This window comes from Sebastes fasciatus, chromosome 8 (assembly GCF_043250625.1).
Source record: "Sebastes fasciatus isolate fSebFas1 chromosome 8, fSebFas1.pri, whole genome shotgun sequence".
NCBI classification, from domain to species: domain Eukaryota; kingdom Metazoa; phylum Chordata; class Actinopteri; order Perciformes; family Sebastidae; genus Sebastes; species Sebastes fasciatus.
In genome coordinates, this window is record NC_133802.1 from 19642582 (window position 1) to 19662842 (window position 20261).

General features: G+C 39.6%; 1 protein-coding gene across 1 annotated transcript; it reads right to left on the reverse strand.

Moving 5' to 3' along the window:
* Window positions 1-720: 720 nt before the first annotated feature.
* top1b (DNA topoisomerase Ib) lies at window positions 721-19758 on the reverse strand. The gene is made up of 21 exons (XM_074644133.1): window positions 19599-19758; window positions 19322-19346; window positions 15086-15182; window positions 14355-14493; window positions 14040-14095; window positions 13751-13858; window positions 13568-13658; window positions 13389-13474; window positions 13118-13233; window positions 12898-13019; window positions 12665-12787; window positions 12389-12576; window positions 10672-10816; window positions 10338-10481; window positions 9313-9498; window positions 8692-8760; window positions 8427-8541; window positions 6477-6604; window positions 6221-6315; window positions 5793-5942; window positions 721-1888 (listed from the first exon to the last, which is right to left on the reverse strand). Exons 1-21 carry the CDS (start codon window positions 19629-19631, stop codon window positions 1786-1788), a joined length of 2319 nt encoding a protein of 772 aa, XP_074500234.1. The 5' UTR covers window positions 19632-19758; the 3' UTR covers window positions 721-1785.
* Between the last annotated feature and the right edge of the window lie 503 nt (window positions 19759-20261).

The window sequence follows — 20261 nt, forward strand, 5'->3', positions numbered from 1 at the left end:
TGTTGATTAGCTTTGAGTCTAAGAAATGTTTAAAGTTGTAAAAAATAAATAAAAATAAATAAATGGAGGACAAAATCTGAAACACACAGCCTTTTTCGATAACAAAGTTTTTGTGGACTTGGTCATAAGCCTCAGAAAAAAAAATTGTTGTCTGCTACAGACAAATTTCGCCTTTATTTTGACATAATTACCGTACTTCCGGTAATGTTGCGTGTCTCTCGTCAGCTTGACGCAGCTCATGTCTCCAGTAGGAGCGCCTGTTGTCGGCCTCTTAAAGAAGTAGACCTTGTGCTGGTACTGTACTTCATAATTAGCTGTCTACTCAACATAACATCCCAACTTGTCAAGTTAACAGGTAACTTTGTCATTATTCCTCCTGTAAATAATACTGCACTTCATTACAAAATCCAAATTACCAATAAAAAGTTTTATTCTTATAATTATTAAATTAATGTACTTTTGTTCTTCCTACAAAAACGATGGTATTGTCTTTTGACCATTTATCTAAATGGGAATGAAATAAAAATTGAAAATAATATTGAGAAATATATTGTTGTTTGAGACACATCATTGGGAATTGGACTATGACCCCTGACTTGACTGATCAGTGTTGATTACATCTCTAACAAGATTCATTTTGTATATTCAAGGGATCAGCTTCTTGTTTCAATCCCTTTTTCACGAAAACAATAAAAATAAAAAGGACAAGGACAAAAAGGACAAGGTTGATGTTTTATTCTGAAAACTACAAAGCTCAAAACAATAAGCATTGAACCAATCCGGAGTCGTGGGGTTAAATGATCAAATAGCAAGAAATATTAATGACAAAAGTTAGAATATCCATTCACATTTGTAAATTAAGGAGGACACTTTCTGCTTAATCGCAGCAATACAAACAGCACACTACATAATAGACTTCTGTGATCGTTTTTTGGCAATATCCACATCCCTCTTAGAAAACGTCTCTGTCTGAAGGAACAGTCTCTTTTTAGCTCCGGCACACAAAGCACACGACGCTGTACTTCAGCTGTTTCAAGTAACCAAGAGGAATGTTACCATTGTAAAACTGTGGAACCAGACACACACACAAGTTGCATATGAGCAATGAAGAGCTTCTTGTTGACAATGCATACAGCACACATTTTTATAAAACACTGAATCATAGTTACTGAAAAATGATAAAATATATACATCCCTGAAATAAACAATAAAATCAAACTAAATGGAAAGAAATGACATTCTGTGTGCTAATAATTATATGAGCATAGGGTTTCTATTCTCCACACTGTCTTCACATCAGTCTGTCTTTTTATTGTACCAATCTTTCACACTATTCCACAGAATAAAATTCATCCTGTCGTCTCTCATGTTGTTCCTCACAGTCTCCCATACAAATGTTTATTAATTCATTATTCTATGAGAATATAGAATGTCTCAATAAATCTGATGGCTTACAAATTTCAGTACAGTCGTGTCTGACAAAAGATAATACTAATGTGTTCATAGGTGTTTGATCATGGGCAGATAGCTGCAGCTACATACACACTACTGACATTGTATTTAAGAGAGATGCCCTTTGGCAGCTTGGTCAAATGGTTCAGGAGTTATTTTCCTATATTCACAATCAACCCATATATATATACAGCACAATTATTAAACAGTGGTCACAGCTCCAACAAAGCTTCACAGCCCTGCAGTAACCACACAGTGGAATCATTTGACATCAACTACAAACCATCTCTACAATCAAAGGCATGTTTAGAAAAGGTAAAACATTAAGTGCGTTTAAAACTCAAAGTCCTTTTCGGCCATGTCAATCGCCCAGGCAAACTTCTCTCTCTGGGTTTTGTTGTAGATTTTCTCAATGGGAACGGCCCACTTCTTGCACCTGGGGAGGAGGGAAGATGGACCAGTTAAAGTTAGCTCATCCACTCACTGGCTGAAACACTGCCCACTGTTCACTATGGAGGAAATTCCATGAAGAACTGACTGTGATTCAGTTGTCATCAGAAAATCTAAAACTATTCGGCTCATGTGCATTGCATTAACTAGTGCTGTGCCCATTTGTTGCGCGTGCCCGTCCCGAAACAGAGCGATTTCTTGGCCCCCAGAAGTGCAGTTTGCAGCGCTGCTGAGAAGTATGGCTTCTTGCAACCCCAAAGTGTGAAGTTGATTGGATGAACGGTTCTCCAGATATGAGAGAGTCAGTCATACTTACATAGACAGACAGACAGAGGTTCCTTGATGTTAGATGATGCTGCTACAGCGCCACCTATTGGCCAAATGTCACCAAATTTGCCATAGTCACTCAGATATCATATCTACACATGTCCACCAAATGTGGTCCCAATAGCACACAGAGTTCGGGCGATATTACATTTCTTGTAATATAAGCCCTGCCCACAGCTATCTGAGCTAACTTTGAGGGCCAGCTATAGCAAAACTGTACGGAACATCAGAAATCTGGAGACCAGCTTGGTCCAGAGATGTTTCTGTACCAAATTTGGTGATGGTCACTCAAAATGTGTAGGGAGGAGTAGCAAAAATTCAGATTGGAACAAAATTCTAAATGTCGGATAATCAGTCTAGATGCAAATGGGTGTAACTTATACAGATAGACTCGTCTGGACCATCATTTTGTTTCTGAGACTTACAGTTCAAAGGTTACAGGCCAAAACGTAAAGTTTATTGTTATAGTGCCACCAAATTGCACCACATTCGACACTGCGCTCCATGGGGTCCCCAGCGATACACCCGCCAAGTGTGAAGTAGATCAGATGAGCGACTCCTTGCTGTATAGTTAGATGTTGTTGGGACTTGATTGGTGACTATTGCTTGTTAACTGCTTTTTATAATGAACTGGGAAAGAGTCCATAATATATTGCTATATTAGTGTAATATATTCTATAATCTATGACTTTGATTCACTCATATGATTGGCTCCTGGGGTAGAGCTTTTCAACGGCAGACATTTTGACTTGTCATAGCAGGAAAAGCACATGTGAAACAAATTTGGTTAACGATGGCTCAGTTCCATTAAGTGTCCCAGTAAACTATGCTAGTGAGCCAGCATGCGAAATACCAGGAGCCTGAAACTAGCTTACCTAAATGGAATGAATTCGTTCTGAATGTTATTGATAACATCTGTGCTTGTCCTGTTATGACATATAAAAATGGCTGCTGTAAAAGGGTCCATTGTGCATGCTGGCTCACTGTCACGGCTTTCTGGAACACTTTAATTGGACAAAGCCATCGCTAATGTAATTAGTACCACCTGTGTTTTACCTGAGATGACCATGTGAAAATGTCTGCAGGCCTGTTGGAGAGCTTGGCTCAACCATGTAGATTTCACTTGGCCTGAGCTTTTCTCAATTCTTTTTTCGAGCCTGACAGGACAGACCATCATTCATCACTTTCTCGCCACTGTTCTGCAAACCAAACCATTCGAGGAGGGAGCGGGGACTACAAGTGACGTCTCTGTCCTAAAATGCTGCAACGTCATAGCTATACTCTGGTGTTATGCACCAAGATGCACAGCGAACAAATACCAATGTTTCACTCAATGTATCTAAAACAAAGGGAACCCGTGAGTCCAGCGTGACTATTGGTGCCTTCGAATGAAACTCGTGAGCTCGTGTTTACAACATGGGAAGTCGTGTACACAATATGCTTGGCATTCAAGTGGTCAAGTTGTGAGAACACCGCTGCTAAGCAACGGCAATATTAACGTTGCTGTCGGCGTCTAGAAGCCACAGAGGCTAACAATTTAGCAAGCTAGCAAGCTGGTAACATAATGCAGTAAATGCAAAGGCATAATGACAGAGGAAAAAGATGAGGTCGTTGGGAATATCAACATTTTCCTCTGACATATTGTGAAATTCAGAGGAAAAACAATATACCACTAAAATTACAATATATATTAACTTATATATTATAACTTATTTGAACCAAATGGTTCAAATTTTAGGGCAAACCTGTGTTCCCATTTTGGATAAAACTTTAATTCAGTTTTTTGAGTCTGTAAGGAGGTCACACTAGAAGAGGTTTACAATAAAATGCTAAGATTCACACTAGCTGTTAATAGAGGTTACTGTTCCACAAAATAATGTCAAGCAAAAATGAAGGAGCTACTGACAAAAGGTGGTGATGAAACAGTACAGATTGGACTGCCACTGAGTAATATAAATAAAATATAAATAAAATATAATCGTATATATGTAAACCAAAGTGAGATTCTCAGAAGAAAAAAAACCAATAGCAATATTTATGGTAGCTAGCTACCTCTTGTCATTTTCTAGTTAAACTAACTTCCTGTGAATGTTTTAAAATTATTTTACAGTAACTCCCCAAATAGTTCATTATAATGATATAGTGCATAGCATAATATAATAGTATCATAATTAGCAACATATTAACGGGAATGAGAGACACTCAACATATTTGGCATACATGAATCAAACTTAAAGGAACAGTCTGTAACATTTTGGGGGATCTATTAGCAGAAAAGGAATATGATATTCATAGCTATGTTTTCATTAGTGTATAAACAACTGAAACTAAGAATCATTGTGTTTTTGTTAGCTAATAATGAGCCCTTCATTTCTACATAGGGAGCGGGTAATCTTCACGGAGTCCGCCATGTTGCTCCGTCATGTTTCTACAGCAGCAAAGAACAGACAAACCAAACACTAGAGAGAGCCTTTCGCATATTAACGTTATCTCCAATTCGCTGGTGAAACTACAATAATGTGAGCCGCAGAATGCAAAACCATGGTGCCGCCAGCCGCCGTCTGACTTCCGTTGCTACTAAAATAGTGTTATTATGGTAAGGATGGCCTCTGAGCGAGGCAAACAACGTTACCACGGTTTTGCAAACAGCGGCTCATGTTACCGCAGTCTTGGAAAGGGAGGAGTGAGCGGAGTGGTACTCAGTTGGTTGCAATCTGCAACCACACCACTAGATGCCTCTAAATCCTACACACTGTCCCTTTAAGCAGCTAGCTAGTAGCTAAACAGAAAAGCGGATAATTCCCTGCTTATTTTGAATTATTTACACAACTAATTTGATGAGGTTTCTCAACAGTCAAGTCAACTGTGCTAGGAAGGGCAACAGATTGTTTTAGCCAATCTCTTTACAGTTTGAACCAACTACACTCTCTGCATGACAGAATAATACGTCATCCCGGCGAGCAATCAACCTGATTCGACTCAGTGTTTTCATCTCTGTTACACATATTCACACATACCGCTAGGTTCTCATGCACCACCCTACAAGGGGGGACCCCGTCCCTTACGCCTTACAATCAGGCAAAACACACGGAGCATTCCTGTATCCATTGTGCTTGAGGAGGAGGCTCTCCATAAATAGCTGTGGGGCACGGGTTAGGGAGGGCTGACCACTTTTCCCCTTCGCTGTGGCCTGGCCCTCTATTCAGCTACAGACAGCTCCTCATTGACTTCCCACATGGAGGAAGGAGTGCTGTTTGGGGACGCTCCCTGGCTTTCAGAAACAAACCCCATTGTTCCTCACGCTCACAAGCTTTTCTTCCTCTTATTTTCCTTCTGCAGCCGTTAGCTTTTTTGCTTGTGCTGCTCCTTTTCCTACAATGCAAGAGCATTTCCTGCCTTTCTGTCACCAAAGGTAGATATGCACCCCGCGCACCCACCCAATCAGAGGAAGCTGGTTTATTAAACAGTAGGCGGCTTACTCATTTAATGTCACAGGTTTTTTACTGTAGTAACACCTGTGATCAAATAAGAGGTAAACAGCTGCTGCTGTGCCACATAAATACCATGCGACAGAGATGCGTGGATCCAGGTAGTTGAGCTTGGAGGTGCCCAGAGCAATCTGCTTGTTCTCCTCTCTGTCTGTGGCCTGAACCTGCAGCTTCATCAGCTGCTCCTCTATCCTCTGGACAGCTTTACGCTTCAACTCCACAGTCCTGAGAGAGACACAAAGACAGACAGAGGGAGGAATAAAACATAGATACAGAACCAGAGAGAGATACAGAGAAAGACAGATGTATAGAGGCAGGGAGACAAACACACATAGAGAGAGAGGAAGAATTAGAGAGATGGAGTGAAAAACACATCATCGTGAACTTGACGTTTAGTAGTCTGTACAGATAAAACTTAGTGGCATTAAACCCCACCAGGGGTAAGTAACGTATAGAACTGTGACAGTCTTTCACAGCGGTTAGCAGCAGTCAGGATTTCTTACTTTTTGCTCCTGTCATCATGGGAAGCCTTGTGATCAGCCTTAGCAGCCTTCATCTGCTTCCTGGCTGCTGACAGTTGATTCTGCTTCTCGTCGATCTGCAATCACAACAAACACGTCCTGAGTGAAGTAGATAATCTGCATCTCGTAGAAAGAGGGAATGTCTTTATTTTCCATAATGACAAAAGAATCACAATTTTCTACCAAGACGGCACCAAGACATCACAACTTGTGGAGGAAAGGTGGAACACGACTTTACCTTGGTCTGAAGGTTTTGCATGGACTTCTCAAATGTTTTGGGTGGAGCCCGCTGGTGGTTACAGAGGATGGCCACGGCCCGGTTGGCTCGGTTGTATGACAGGACTTTAGCTGGGAGGCTGTCATCAGCTGGAGATCCAACAAGTACACAACAATGTAGGAGAAATAGTTTAAAATGACATTTTGAAATCACTGACCCAAATTGTGTAGTGATTATACATTTAAAGGCACAACCAGTCTCAGTTATGTACAGTAAATTACAGGTACAGTACCTGTTGTTAATGTTATTACAAAATCTGTCAAAATATACATATTATCTGACTGAGAAGGCTTCCTAAATTGGTATGTGTACACTGTGTATCTGTGGGATTCAAAGCCCCACCTCCATCCTCTCGTCTTCTACAATCCCCAATATAAATGGACTTTGGCCCTTTCACCTGTCCCCTATACTTTTGTTACACCAATATCACAATGTCTGTCTTCACCTGTCGATGTGTAATTTCAGCATACTGGGATTTATAACGTTGTTTTTGACGGGTCAATGCTACAAGATTAAAGCCACCGTAAACTAAGCTAACACTCACAGCTGTCAGTTTGGTTTCATTTTCAAAGTTAAGTTTCAATTGTTGTTTGTGTGCTTTCATGATCATAAGTAAGTGCTATATTTGTATTGTAAAGATATTGGTTACTGTTGGTGATGTAGAGTAATATCTAAGTTTACATGCTGTGAGTGGCAGCCTTTATCCGTCTCGTATGTGTAGCCTATAGAGTAACATTCCCGTTGTAGTTTATAGTCTTTTGTACCTGTTTAGCACTGTTTATTTCCTGTATTTATGGAGAGTTGTTAGTCCCACTTGAGAGGTTTAGGTTAGTTAACATTGATGTTTTGTTCTCCTCTCCTTTAGATCCACACTTCTATACAACAGTGTATTAGGAATAGTTCCTGTGCATCTGTATCTTTATTTATGTTCACAATAAAACCTTTAAAGGATAATCCCTGCCTGGCGTGTCCAGACTAGACACCCCCTATCACTGACTACATTTCCTAACCACCAAGAGCCCCATTACAACTCACGTTTTGTTATTTATGTCATTTGTGTAGACGATGCGGCGGTTTTATTTACATGAAGGTTCTGATTTATTATTTGTCCCTGTCAGGTAAGTTTTATAGTACATGAGTTTATGTTCCATGTTGAATATTTTATTACAAAGCCTTTTGTACTATTCCCCTGTGTGAGAAGAGCTACACCGGGCAGTTTTATTTACATGGAGGTTTTGCTTTATTATCTGTCTTTGTCAGATATAAACTCCAAAGAGATCCTATTCACATATGATGCATTATTGAAGAGACTCATTATTGATAAAAACAGATTCCTATCAATTTGACATTTTAGAATTCCATTAGATATTAACTTATTGAATGGATTTCATTATTTTTTTTGTGCCGACTTTAATGTGTGCTAATAAACAATACGATTGCTACCTGGGCTTGTCATACACTACTGTAAGCTCCTGTGATATCATCAAGTGGTTTACAGCAAAGTATACTGGTCCAAAAAGCTTTTTTTCTGTTATTCTTTTCCATTTTTGTGCAAATCTCAAACATTTAAAGGCTGTTAATCTTTCAAAATGTCCATAGACATTTAAGAAAAACACTTAAACCCATGCATACCCATAATTTAATCTTTTGTTAATTTATTTTGAGAGTTATGCAGCAAATTGTGTTGAATCTTATCAACATTTTCAGCTCGCAAAAAAAGTGCAAAAGCGATTATTTTTCATGTGTGTTTGTACATGTATGTCTCTCACTTGACACCGCAGAATTTCAAAGCTAGAATTGGTTGAATTGCCAGAAAATTGTGCCAAACTGTAAAGAGTGATTACGAGTTTTAGCTGTGTGGGTGTCATTCAAATGAGCTGCGTGTGACTGGTCGAAGCTGCTGTTACTCACGGCAGGCGAGCTCCTTGAGCTGCTGCTGCAGAGTGATGGAGGCGTTGTAGGTACGAAAGACCTTGGCTGTGAGGCCATCCATCAGCTCCTGTAAGTGCTTATTCAGAATAGAAGTCTGCAGGAGACACCGAGAAAGAAAAGAGGGAAAGAGGGTTCAATTGGGAGAGCTAGAGGAAACAGAGTGATACAAGCGTTAAAACTAGAAATTAAAAAGATCACTTAGACTGAAGCCCCGGAGGCTGATGTTCATGTGTGTGTTTCTTACATTCAGTCTGTCAAAGAGGTCATCTTCAGGCTGCTTGTTCTCCAGGAACAGCTGGAGGTTTTTAAAGACCTTGAGAGGAAATCAGAAAAGATTCATTTAGCATGGAATCACTTACATTTAACACTTCAAGGATGCACAATCACATATCTGCCCCATGGGGGTGCTATATTATTTCTGTTCATGATGACAAGTGCAGGTGGTTGATTATAGGTTAATGTGTCTTTTGTATGTACTTCTATGTGTGAGTGGGGATGTAGAGAGGAAGTGTAGCCAAATAAACGGTACACAGGGGTGTTGAACAATTTATGACTGAAAACACACAGTGTGTGGTGTATGTTTGTGTGCATGTGTGTGTGTGTGTGTATTTGTGTCTGTACACTCTGGTAATAGCAGGAAACGGACCGCCCTCCGAGGCAGTGCTGACGGAAAGCTTTTAGTGCCTGATCACCTGTCTGTGCAAACATCCTCCTCAGCGTAGCGACTTATCTTATTAACACTAAATTCACATATCTGTCAAATACACACCCAACACCACCCTCATTAAACCACATCAAATCACAGTCTCGTGCTTTAATGCGTCTACCACAGGTCCCTCTTCTCACTGTCCCTTCCCATCCTTACCCTCTTCTCCACGGGGATCTTGTTATAGTAGCGGATGGAGTCCTTTCCCAAGAAGTCAAACTCCACCACGTACTCCTGGTCATCCAACTTGGAGTACAGCTTGATGTGCTCCACTCGCAGCGAGCAGCAGCCAACTGTGTCCGCCGTCTCACCTTCCTCCTTTTCGTTACCCGCCCTCAGTGCAAGCTACAGGGGATAACATGATCACACACCGTGATTATTATTAAAACTGAGTGTAACATTTTCTAAGGGTTTGTTCTCTTAACTTTTTTTTTTTTACAGTACACCAGTATTTTTTTTAAGTGGGTGCCCTTGTGGTTAATGGAAATGATAAAATGGGGTCTGTAGTCAAATTAAAACTGTAAATTTCGTTGCGAGGGTGCAAAGTCGCATTGAGGGGAACATTACTCTGATGGTAGATTTCATTCTACATCCAGTGCTTTTTTATTCATATGCATCACAAGTTAAAGGGACTGTATGTACATTTTTACACGTTTAAACGTTTTTTATTAATCGTTTTTTATTGCCAATGTGTAGGTTTCCTCTATCAGCCTGCTTTTAATGAGAAGAATGCTGGCCGTCTTTCTAGGAAAATCCAATGGATGTGCCTTTACTCTCTTCAGCTCTGCTACAGAGCTAACGGTTTGCAACCACAGCTAATGTTCAGTTACAAAAGGAGTCCGCTAACGCCAACAAATGACCAGCCCCCACCACAACTCAGACTCCAACACAAACTCCACGGAAGCACAAACAAAAACAAAGTTATATCAAACAGGAATGTGACCGACGTCGGGGGGGAAACTAGGTTCAACAACGGCCGAGCCTTCGATTCATGGAGGGACCTTCGTTAGGTTTCGGATATCAAAACGGACCTCGAGCTGCAGGACAATGACGTTCTTTGTCTTAACGGGCATAGGTGTCACTGTCACAAGCAATTTCTGATTCATACAAACAGCCCCTTTAAAATCAAAGATATAGCAGTGTATGTAATAAATTAGTTTAAGTTTTACTATATTTCTCCTCACCTTATCTATGAAATACAGTGCCACAGCTCTCTGCCTGATCCTCATCTCTTTTGACTTCCAGTCCTCTCTATACTGAGTACGGATGCGATCCACACACTTCTTCAACCGTCGAGCAGTCTCATATTTCTGCCAGTCTTTCTCCCCCTGCACACACACACACACACACACACACACACACACACACACACACACACACACACACACACACACACACACAGATTGTTTACTCAATTCAGAAACAGACGAATCGTTTTTTCATCAAGGAATAACTTGTGAAATATTGACATTTAGGATTAAGTCAGGATTTTAGCTGAAGCTGTGAGAGCACAGGTACCTTGATCCTGGAGCTAGGATTCAACATGATGTACTTGATAGAGCCTTGGATGTTCTCTGTCCAAGATGCCAGCCAGGTCACCTTGTTGTCATGGCGAAGCTCCTTCCATTTAGTCCCTTGGGGAGGTTTAGGTTGCTTGGAGTCCCTACAGAAAAGAGGCAGGTTTACTATAAATAAGTGTGAAATGTGTTGACAGCTTGTGCCATATGTATGATTAGCACAGCGGTTTCTCTGGGGGCAGTGTCCACTGAGACCTGTGTGCTGATTAAAGGTGCAGTGTGTCAGATCTAGGGGGCATCTAGCAACGAGATTGCAGATTGATACCAACTTAAACCTGTGCCAAGCATGTAGGAGAACTACGGTGGCCAACGAGAAAAAACGAATGGCCCTCTCTAGAGCCAGTTGTTGTTAAAGTAGCATAGGTCATTTGGGAGAATAGCAGAGCCAGTGTGCAGAGTGTGTGTGTGTATGTAGGAAATGAGTGGTGAAGCAAGAGAGAGAGAGAGCGGTGGCGAATGTATGTGAGCAAACAAGTGAGCGAATGGAGCAGAAGACAGAGTTAGTTTAGCTTTGAGAATATCAAGCAAATATACAGTGGAAGTTGTAGTTTGTGCAGAAATAAATGCTGCAGCTCCTCAAGACCAACAGAGGAAGCAGGAAAAGTTAACACAGTGGTTTGTCCGATCTGGGCTACCGCAGAAACATGGCGGTTGGCTCTGCGAAGAGGACCCGCTCCCTATGTAGATATAAACGGCTCATTCGAAGGTAACGAAAACAATTCTTATTTTCAGGTGATTATACACTGAAGAAAATATACTTATTAATCTTATGTTCCATTTCTGCCAATAGATCCTCCTAAATGTAACACACTGTTCCTTTAAGGTGCTTTCCTCATAGGTACAATAAATGACACTAATTACAGACCTGAAATAAATCCACTTCCATACAATATTAGGGCTTTCTTTTCATCTTAATGGGCCAGTCTAAGATTAACATTATATTGTAAACACTACAGCTATGAGACAATAGCGTACAGAGAAATGTCACTGTTAAACAAACCCCATTATGACCACCAGTATGTGGGGGTCGACATGTCCTCCCTGGGTCGTGTTATTGTTTGCACACACACAGCACACTCTGACAGGAAGACTACCTTCGACACAGTGCCGGCATGAGTGCGTGTCAGCGAAACATCTGTGCCGTACTGTACATGCCACATGCAGCACGTAACATTGTTTTGCTTGTGTCTCTGTGATGACAACTGGATGCTATAAATTAGACTTTCCACTCACAAACTGCCCCTGAGGCATGGAGTGACAGTCATAAAAGAAAAATATTTCCACGGTCTATAAATAACTCACAACATGGTAGTTAGAAGAGGTTGAACAGGAATAGAGGGGTAAAGGGCAGGACAAAGAATGTGAGGTATACGTCTGTATGTGTCCTTTTGAAAGACTAATAGCTTCCACAAGCACTTACTTAAAACACTCTATGTTCACAACATACCTTTATAACTTACGCACCAGTCCCACAATGTACTTTAATATAACCTCACCTTCAATGGTTTGACAGCGCCACCTTGTGGTTAAAACTCAGAACTAGACAAACTATCAATACTGGTGTTTTGTGTTCTTACTATGCATCCAAAAAGCTAAACTAAAATGGAAAGATCCATGGCAGTGAGGGGGGTGACAACGGTAGTGGTGAGATTACCCACTTGCTACAGTTAATAATGATGTCTTCGGGTCGGATGCGCCGCTTCAGCATGCCCATCTTGGGATGATCGCCCCGTCCTCGGAAAAGGCCCGGCGGCTCGATGCGGAAGTTTCCGATCCTCTCCTTGTGGTTGTCCATGATGCAGAATCCGTACTCCTGGAGGAGCCTCTCGTTCTCCTCTTTGATTTTCTACAAAGAGTGTGAAAACATGAAAAGACAATGAGAGATTTCATGATGTTTTTCAGGGTTGGGAGAGTCTGCGTGAATGCAGGCCTACCAGTTTCTCCCCTTTTGACATCTGTTTCCTAGCCTCTGATTGGGCCTTGAAGTACTCATTCATGTCACTGAAGTTGCACTTGTTCAGGTCGGTGATCTTTGACTTCTCCTCTGATGTCATTTCCTGAAATAGAAAGAGAAGACATCTGAAGCATGCACAGACTTAAATACTTAAAGCTTCACACCCTCTGTGGATTTTGGCTGGAGACACCTGAATATTTCTCATCTCCTCACCTTCCTCCAGTCCTTAAAGAAGTTCTTCCTGAAGATGTCCTTGGTGGTGTACTCATGATCCAACATCTTGGCAAAAAATGTAGCTACTTCCTCAGCAGGCGCATTAAGTTTCATAGGCTTACCTGCAAATGCAGAAAAAAAATCACATTCTCTTCTCGTCTTGACCAAAAAATATATCAAAATCATTATTAATATGTATGTTTTAAACTGATGGACTCACCATCAAAGTAAAATTTGACTTTGTCAGGCATGGGTTCATATGGAGGTGCAAACACTGGACCCTTGTGCTCCAAGAAGCGCCATTTGGAGCCATCGGTAGCTCTTTCCTCCTCCCACCTAATCACCACGAACAAAACAGCAACAAAATACAACCCATTAGAGAAGAGACAAATATGGTATCTCTACTTCTCAGCAGCTGTTTATATCAGCTGGCTGTCCTTGTGTGTTATTTCCTGAGGAAAAGAACAACTTGTCCCCGAACATTATCTTACCATTTCCACTTCTCCTCTTCTTCTTTTTTGGCTTTCTTTCCCTCTGTTACCCTTTTGTCTTTTGACTTCTTTTTGGGCTTGACGTCCTAAAACGAGTGAAGATAACAGAATAAATGTGGAGAACACAAAAAGGCAGACAGATGTGAGAATGTATTCAACACAAAAAAAACATAATGAACCTCATCCTCCTCATCCTCTTCGTACTCATGTTTCCTCTTCTTGGCCTTTTTGTCATGCTCTGTCTTGACTTTTTTGGGCTTGTATTCAAATCTGTAATCAAATGTATTGATAATCTAAATATCTCAGATTACAGAGCACAAAGCATAAAGTAAAGATCTGGTATAAAATTCTATGATACCCACTCTTCATCATCATCATACTCGCGTTTGGAGGGCTTGTGGTGTTGGGGAGAGGGGTAGAAGCCGTTGTCTTCTTCAGGCTCGCTCTTAATGGCAGCAGGGCTTGTATCTCTAAGTCACAAATGAAGTGAAGACATTCAACTGTATATATTAGTAAAGCAATATCTCATTAGTCATAACCAAGCAAATGCTAAGCATGAAGTAAATTCTTTCCCAAATGACTTATGGCCAGAACTGCTTTATAATCACTTTAATTCCACATCAGACACAACAAAGCGATGATGTTGTTTACCTTACATATCCATTTTCTTTCTCCTTTTTAGGCTTGTCTACATGGGATGATTTGATCTGTGAGAAAAAGAGGAAAATATATAAGCATATCTCTCTCTGTCTTTTGATAAGTATAATGTACTTCAATGACTTTCACACCTTTAATCAAAGTTCAGACAGTCTAAACATGTACTTATAGTCAGAGTTCATGGAAGGCTATAGCAAACAAAGCTTTTTAATAATAATGCTCTCGTGGAGGAAAAAACAAAACGTAATATTTAGACTAAAGGCTCGCACGGCCGGTGTTAAAAGGCAGGCTGACTTCCTGTTGACAAACCTTCTCCTCTCTCCTCTTCTCTTTGTCCTTGTCTTTCTCTTTGTGTTTTTCCCTGTGCTTGTCTGAGCTGCCATTGCTGTGCTTCAGCTTCTCTTTGTCTTTGTCTCTGTGCTTCTTCTCAGAGTGGTCCTTATGTTCGCTGCAACACAGCAGCCACAGGGGTCAGAGGTCAAGTGCAAGAGGTCAGACGTGGTCCAGATGCACGGACACAAAAGATGTCATTGACAAAAAACACCAGCAATAACAACTTTTAAGAAACAATGACAGTGTCGTGGACAACTGCCAATAAGAATGGCCAAAGTTGTGACTCTACAGACATCCTGCAGCCCACAAGTATTTTAACCAGACAAAAAGAAAACCACTGTCCGACTCCCACAAGGGTTCAAATTACAATGCTCTGCAGATGTCATTCATAAAAGTGGATTTCATGGAGTCTTTGTGATGTATGTTTGTTGATTTAACACAACAGGGTTCTATTTCTTTCAATTAAATCAGCAGCACCCTGGGAGATGCTTTCATGTTCTTGTTTTAAGCTTGCATTTTTTTAATGTTATGTTTGACTTTGTCATTATCCCCCTCATTAAAGATTCAGATATGTCAGCTAAAACCACTAACTCACAACAGAATGTATCCTGGAGGATATGTACAGGAGGTAAAGGTAACACTGAGTGCAAAATAACTTGAGGTTTTTGACCCAAACAAATGAGAGGAGGAAGATGCAGATATCCTACCTGTTGCCATGCTTGATTTTCTCTCGCTCCTTGTCTTTCTTGTGGTCTTTGTGTCTGTGTTCCTTGTCTTTGTGCTTGTCTTTATGCTTGTGGGTGTCTGTGATACAAAGGACAGATCAACTTGTCTAGCAGCATTAAAAAAAAAAAAGAAATCTGCATAAATAATATTTTTGCCATATGTGTAGGCCTATCTCCGAGAATAGATTTGGACGTCATTTGCATTTATTTGAGCAAAGAAGTGTATTAAAGAGAACCTATTATGCTCGACCCATTTTTCAGGTGCATTCTTGTATTTTGGGTTTCTACTAGAATATGTGTACATGCTTTAATGTTCAAAAAACACATTATTTTTCTCATAGCGGCTGTGATGCAGCACCTCTTTTCACCCTCTGTCTGAAACACTCCCTCCCAAAAAAGCCCAGTCTGCTCTGATTGGTCGGCTGGCTCACTCTGTTGTGATTGGTCAACCGAAACCAAACTCTTTGGACTCCGCTCCAGCTCCGCTCTAACTACCTTTGTTTGAGGTCGTGCAAAACTAGCTGCTAGGCAGATATTATGCAAATGTATTACTTGGTGACATCACCACGTTACGGAAGAAAAGGCGGGACTTCAAGCGAGGCGTTTCGGGCAGTTAAGGAGCAGTGTTTCTGTGGGGGAGAGTAACTCCCTTTGGTCACGACATGAGGCTTTGTAACTTTGCAGACCTTTTACATGCACAAAAGAACTACATAACGCACTAAAGGAAAGGGGGAAAGCACCATACTTGCTAACCCTCCCGATTTTCCCGGGAGCGCAGTTTGTACAGAGTAGTTTGAGCTCATGTTTAAGCTGCGCTCGCCACAGCGTAAATCCAGCGAAAATATGCTATGGCGCGGCGCTAGCCGTTGGAAATAATGGGTTTCAGAGCGCAGTGGTGCCGTTGTCATGTTGTGACTGAAAGAACTCTCAGTGAGTGAGAGAAGGAGAGAGAAATGGAGAGAACTAAGAGAAAGAAATACTCAAGCCGGAGCAAAAATAAATAAAAACGGATGAATATTAGTTTATGCCAGAGATTCGCACGCCAAGTTCACACCAGAGGAGTGAGCTATTCTGTTTTCTCTCCTGGGAGTTAAAGGTAAAATAATTTTTTTTACATAAAATGCTGTTGCAGTATACTTATTATTTTGTTATTTTCACTCTTTTTTAAAGTAACCAGAATTCAGGAAACCTTTTTTTAAGGTCTCAAGGTTGGCAAGTATGGGAAGGCACAAAAGCATTATAGGTCCTCTTTAACAGAAGCAGACAGAGAAAAGAAAAAAACATCATCTATATATATTTTTGTATAATATTTCTTTTATATTGCACCCTATACTGTTGAAAGTCACTATTAGCCCTCAGTGACCTGAATCACCCCACACACACACACACACACTTGCTGCAGCTGACCCACAATCCCCCCTGAGGTTCATCCTCCAGGCCACACCTGTATGGTGATGTTGGAGATGCTGTTTCCCTCACAAAAGAAAGGGGACTCGATAGTGACCTTGTCATAATGTAATATTCGCCACAAGATCAATGAAATATTCCGACTACATTCTCACAACATTCAACGCCTCTAATATATCTATAACAATATTTTTTTCCAGCAGGCTTTTATCCAACTTTTGAGATCTTTAAAACATGAGATTGTGCTTGAGAGGGAGTTTTCATACTCTCAGTGCAGCTAATCTAATGATTAGGCTGCAACAATTATTTTTTACATGAGTCTTGATATTAAAATGTTTCCTGCTGTGTAGTGAAATCCCTCCCGAGGTAGATCTTGCTTTGGCTTGATCATCACCTCGTGGCGCACTGTTGTCATGGCACTTTAATAACAGGGTAGCCTTATTATATCTGCTATATATGAAACAGTAACACACATCTCCAATTATAAACCAAATCAATTCCCACAGACTTGCTTTTGCTTTTCCATCACATCGGGGCAGCAAATTAAGCCTCCAAGAAAAAATAAGCGCTCTCAACTTTGCAGGAGTAACAGATACTCTATAATAATCTGTGCAGAAATGACTGCTCAGGGGCATAATGCTTTCAATAATGTAGTGGAAGAATTTTTTCGACATACTATACTTAAACTTTTTTTCAAAAACAATTCTAAATACTATACTATGACTTTTTTTCAAAACATTTTTCAACATATTATACAATAAAAAAATTTAAGGAAATTTTTCGACATACAATATAGTATGACTTTTTTTTCAAAGGAATTTCAAAATACTATACTATGACTTTTTTTCATGAAATATTTCGACATGCTAAACTCTGAATTTTTTTCCTAAATTATTCGACATATTATACAATTAATTTTTTTCATGAAATTTTTCTTAGAGGTTTTGGGAGACAAATACATATTAAGCGAGTTTAGAGATGAAAACTAGAGTTTTACATGGAATTGAGCTCAGAATGAAGGTTTGCTGCTTGGAGGCCAACTATTATTTACATTTTTGGAAAACTATGTTCCCTTTCATATTTAGACTGTTTTGTATGTTTTCATTGCAAGAGATGTGTTTCTATGAAGAAATTACATATTTTTCATATTAATCCACTTTTGAGTGTTTCTTGAGGAGAAATTCGTTTTCTGAAAAAAAATAATTGTATAATATGTCCAATAATTTCATGAAAAAAATTCAGAGTTCGGCATGTCGAAACGTTTCATGAAAAAAAAGTCATAGTATAGTATTTTGAATTTTTTTTGAAAAAAAGTCATAGTATAGTATTTTGAATTTTTTTTAAAAAAAAGTCATACTATATTGTATGTCGAAAAATTTCATGGAAAAACTTCATTGTATAATATGTCGAAAAATGTCTTGAACATTTATCTGCACTGACAGCAGTTAATGCTCACACATGAGTCTAAGCCTCCAAGTATCAAATCTTCATTCTGAGCTCAATTCCATGCAAAACTCTAGTTTTCATCACTAAACTTGCTTTAAAAAAATGTCTAAATACTATACTATGACTTTTTTTCATTAAACTTTTCGACATGCTAAACTGAAATTATTGCACATATTATACAATGAATTTTTTTCATGAAATTTTTCTGAGAGGTTTTGGGAGAGAAAGACATGCTAAAGCAAGTTTAGTGATGAAAACTAGAGTTTTGCATGGAAGTGAGCTCAGAATGAAGATTTGATACTACATTTGATAAAAATGACTGCTCAGGGGCATAATGCTTTTAATAATATAGTGCAACTTTCTTTTTTTTCTGTGACTTGGTAGTTTTAGACTATAATAGTTTGGCTATAATAATCTGTGCAAAAATGTCTGCTCAGGGCATAATGCTTTTAATAACGTAATGCAACTTTCTTTTTTTTCTTGTGATTTGGTAATTTTAGACTCTGCTCTCAGTGCAGATAAATGTTCAAGACATTTTTCGACATATTATACAGTTAAGTTTTTCCATGACATTTTTCGACATACAATATAGTATGACTTTTAAAAAAAAATAATTCAAAATACTATAATATGACTTTTTTTCATGAAACTTTTCAACATGCTAAACTGAAATTATTTCACATATTATATAATTAATTTTTTCATGAAATTTTTCTGAGTGGTTTTGGGAGAGAAATACATGTTAAAGCAAGTTTAGTGATGAAAACTAGAGTTTTGCATGGAATTGAGCTCAGAATGAAGGTTTGCTACTTGGAGGCTTATTAGACTCGTGTGTGAGCATTAACATGCTGTCAGTGCAGATAAATGTGTGTCTATATAGCAGAGAGATGGAGGCAGCTGGTGGTGAGATAGGAGGCAGGGAGAGGTTCAGATAAGCCTCCCAGCTCTCAGCCTCCATATCACGGCAGACAGTTTGTCTGTATGATCGGCTGGCTGGCTGCTCCAATACAAGAAAAAAGAAAATGGCGCAGAGACTAAGTCCTCAGCCCCAATTCTGCCACTTTCGGCTCCAAAATTCATTGTGATTGCACGCACATATTTTCAATCTAAAGCATGCAAAATAAACACGAAGCCAGGCCCTTTCTGAATACCAAAGCAGATTAATAAACCGAGGTGTGCAAGTGTGCATTTGAGACCCTCTTTTTGAACAATAGCCGCAAGAGAGAGGAGGAGAAGGGACTTAGTCTCTGGGACGCCATTTCTGGTCCTTTTAAAAAAAACTAACAGTGTAGACAGACACATCACGATTCAGTCTGGATAATAAGAGACAGTATGAATAAGAAAAAACCTCATCAGAGGACCTACCGCTTCCTTTAGATCCACAATTCACCTGGAAAATGTGGAAAAAGATGATTTTCATATTTGTATTTTGAAAACGCCGGTAGCTCAGGTTATTCAAGTTATACAAGACATACAAATACATGTATATTTCATGCAATAAAATGCTCCACATAAATGTCAAAAGTGTTCACTAAAACTGATTATTTATTTAGTTTCTTTAGTTATTTCACATCATGACGTTTCAGTTATTACCTAGGAATTAACACAAATAGCCCTATAATAAAATCATGAATTTATTTACCTGAGAGTCTCCGTGTCCGTGGTCTCCGCTCATGGTTCAGGTTGTCTGTGTTTTGTTAAAGCAGGTGAAGTTTTATCACAGTATAGAGACACACAGCTGTACAGAAGATGAGATGCTAACAGGGAACCCTCACTGACAGACTGGAATGGAGTCCCAGCGTTCACCCTACTGCGCATGCGCAAAACAGACCTGAGAAAAATACTCTGTGTGGTCCCACCTGAAGCAGCAGCATCACAATGTCAAAACCATCCTCATCCTTTCAGTCATTCTCATTTGTTTTATTACATTGATACATGTCCTAGTGCAGGAGAGCAGGGCTCAGCAACCTTTACTATCAAAAGAGCCATTTTAGGCAAAAATAAATAAATATAAATCTGTCCGGAGCCACAAAACATTTGATCATTGTGATGAAGTATCACAGTTTATAGTCTAAGTTTATAGTATATACTGCAAGTCTAATGCAGAGGGCCAAAGAGCAAATGTACTATGGAGTATTAGGGCCACATTGAGGGGAAAAAAACATCTGAGATTTCCAGAATAAAGTCATAATATTACAAAAAAAATGTTCAGGGGTCTGCAACCTTCGGCTCTGGAGCCATATGTGGCTCTTCAGCCCCTCTCCAGTGGCTCCCTGTGGATTTTAAGGAATAACTTTTTTTTGTT

Bases quoted from the DNA above. Each gene is read 5' to 3' on its own strand.
- top1b (XM_074644133.1), bottom strand. From the start codon at position 19,631: ATGAGCGGAGACCACGGACACGGAGACTCTCAG. The intron at 13,859-14,039 runs GTAAACAACATC...TTTGTGACTTAG, and splicing joins AAAGAAAATGGATATGTAAG to AGATACAAGCCCTGCTGCCA. The intron at 10,482-10,671 runs GTACCTGTGCTC...GTGTGTGTGCAG, and splicing joins ATCCTAGCTCCAGGATCAAG to GGGGAGAAAGACTGGCAGAA.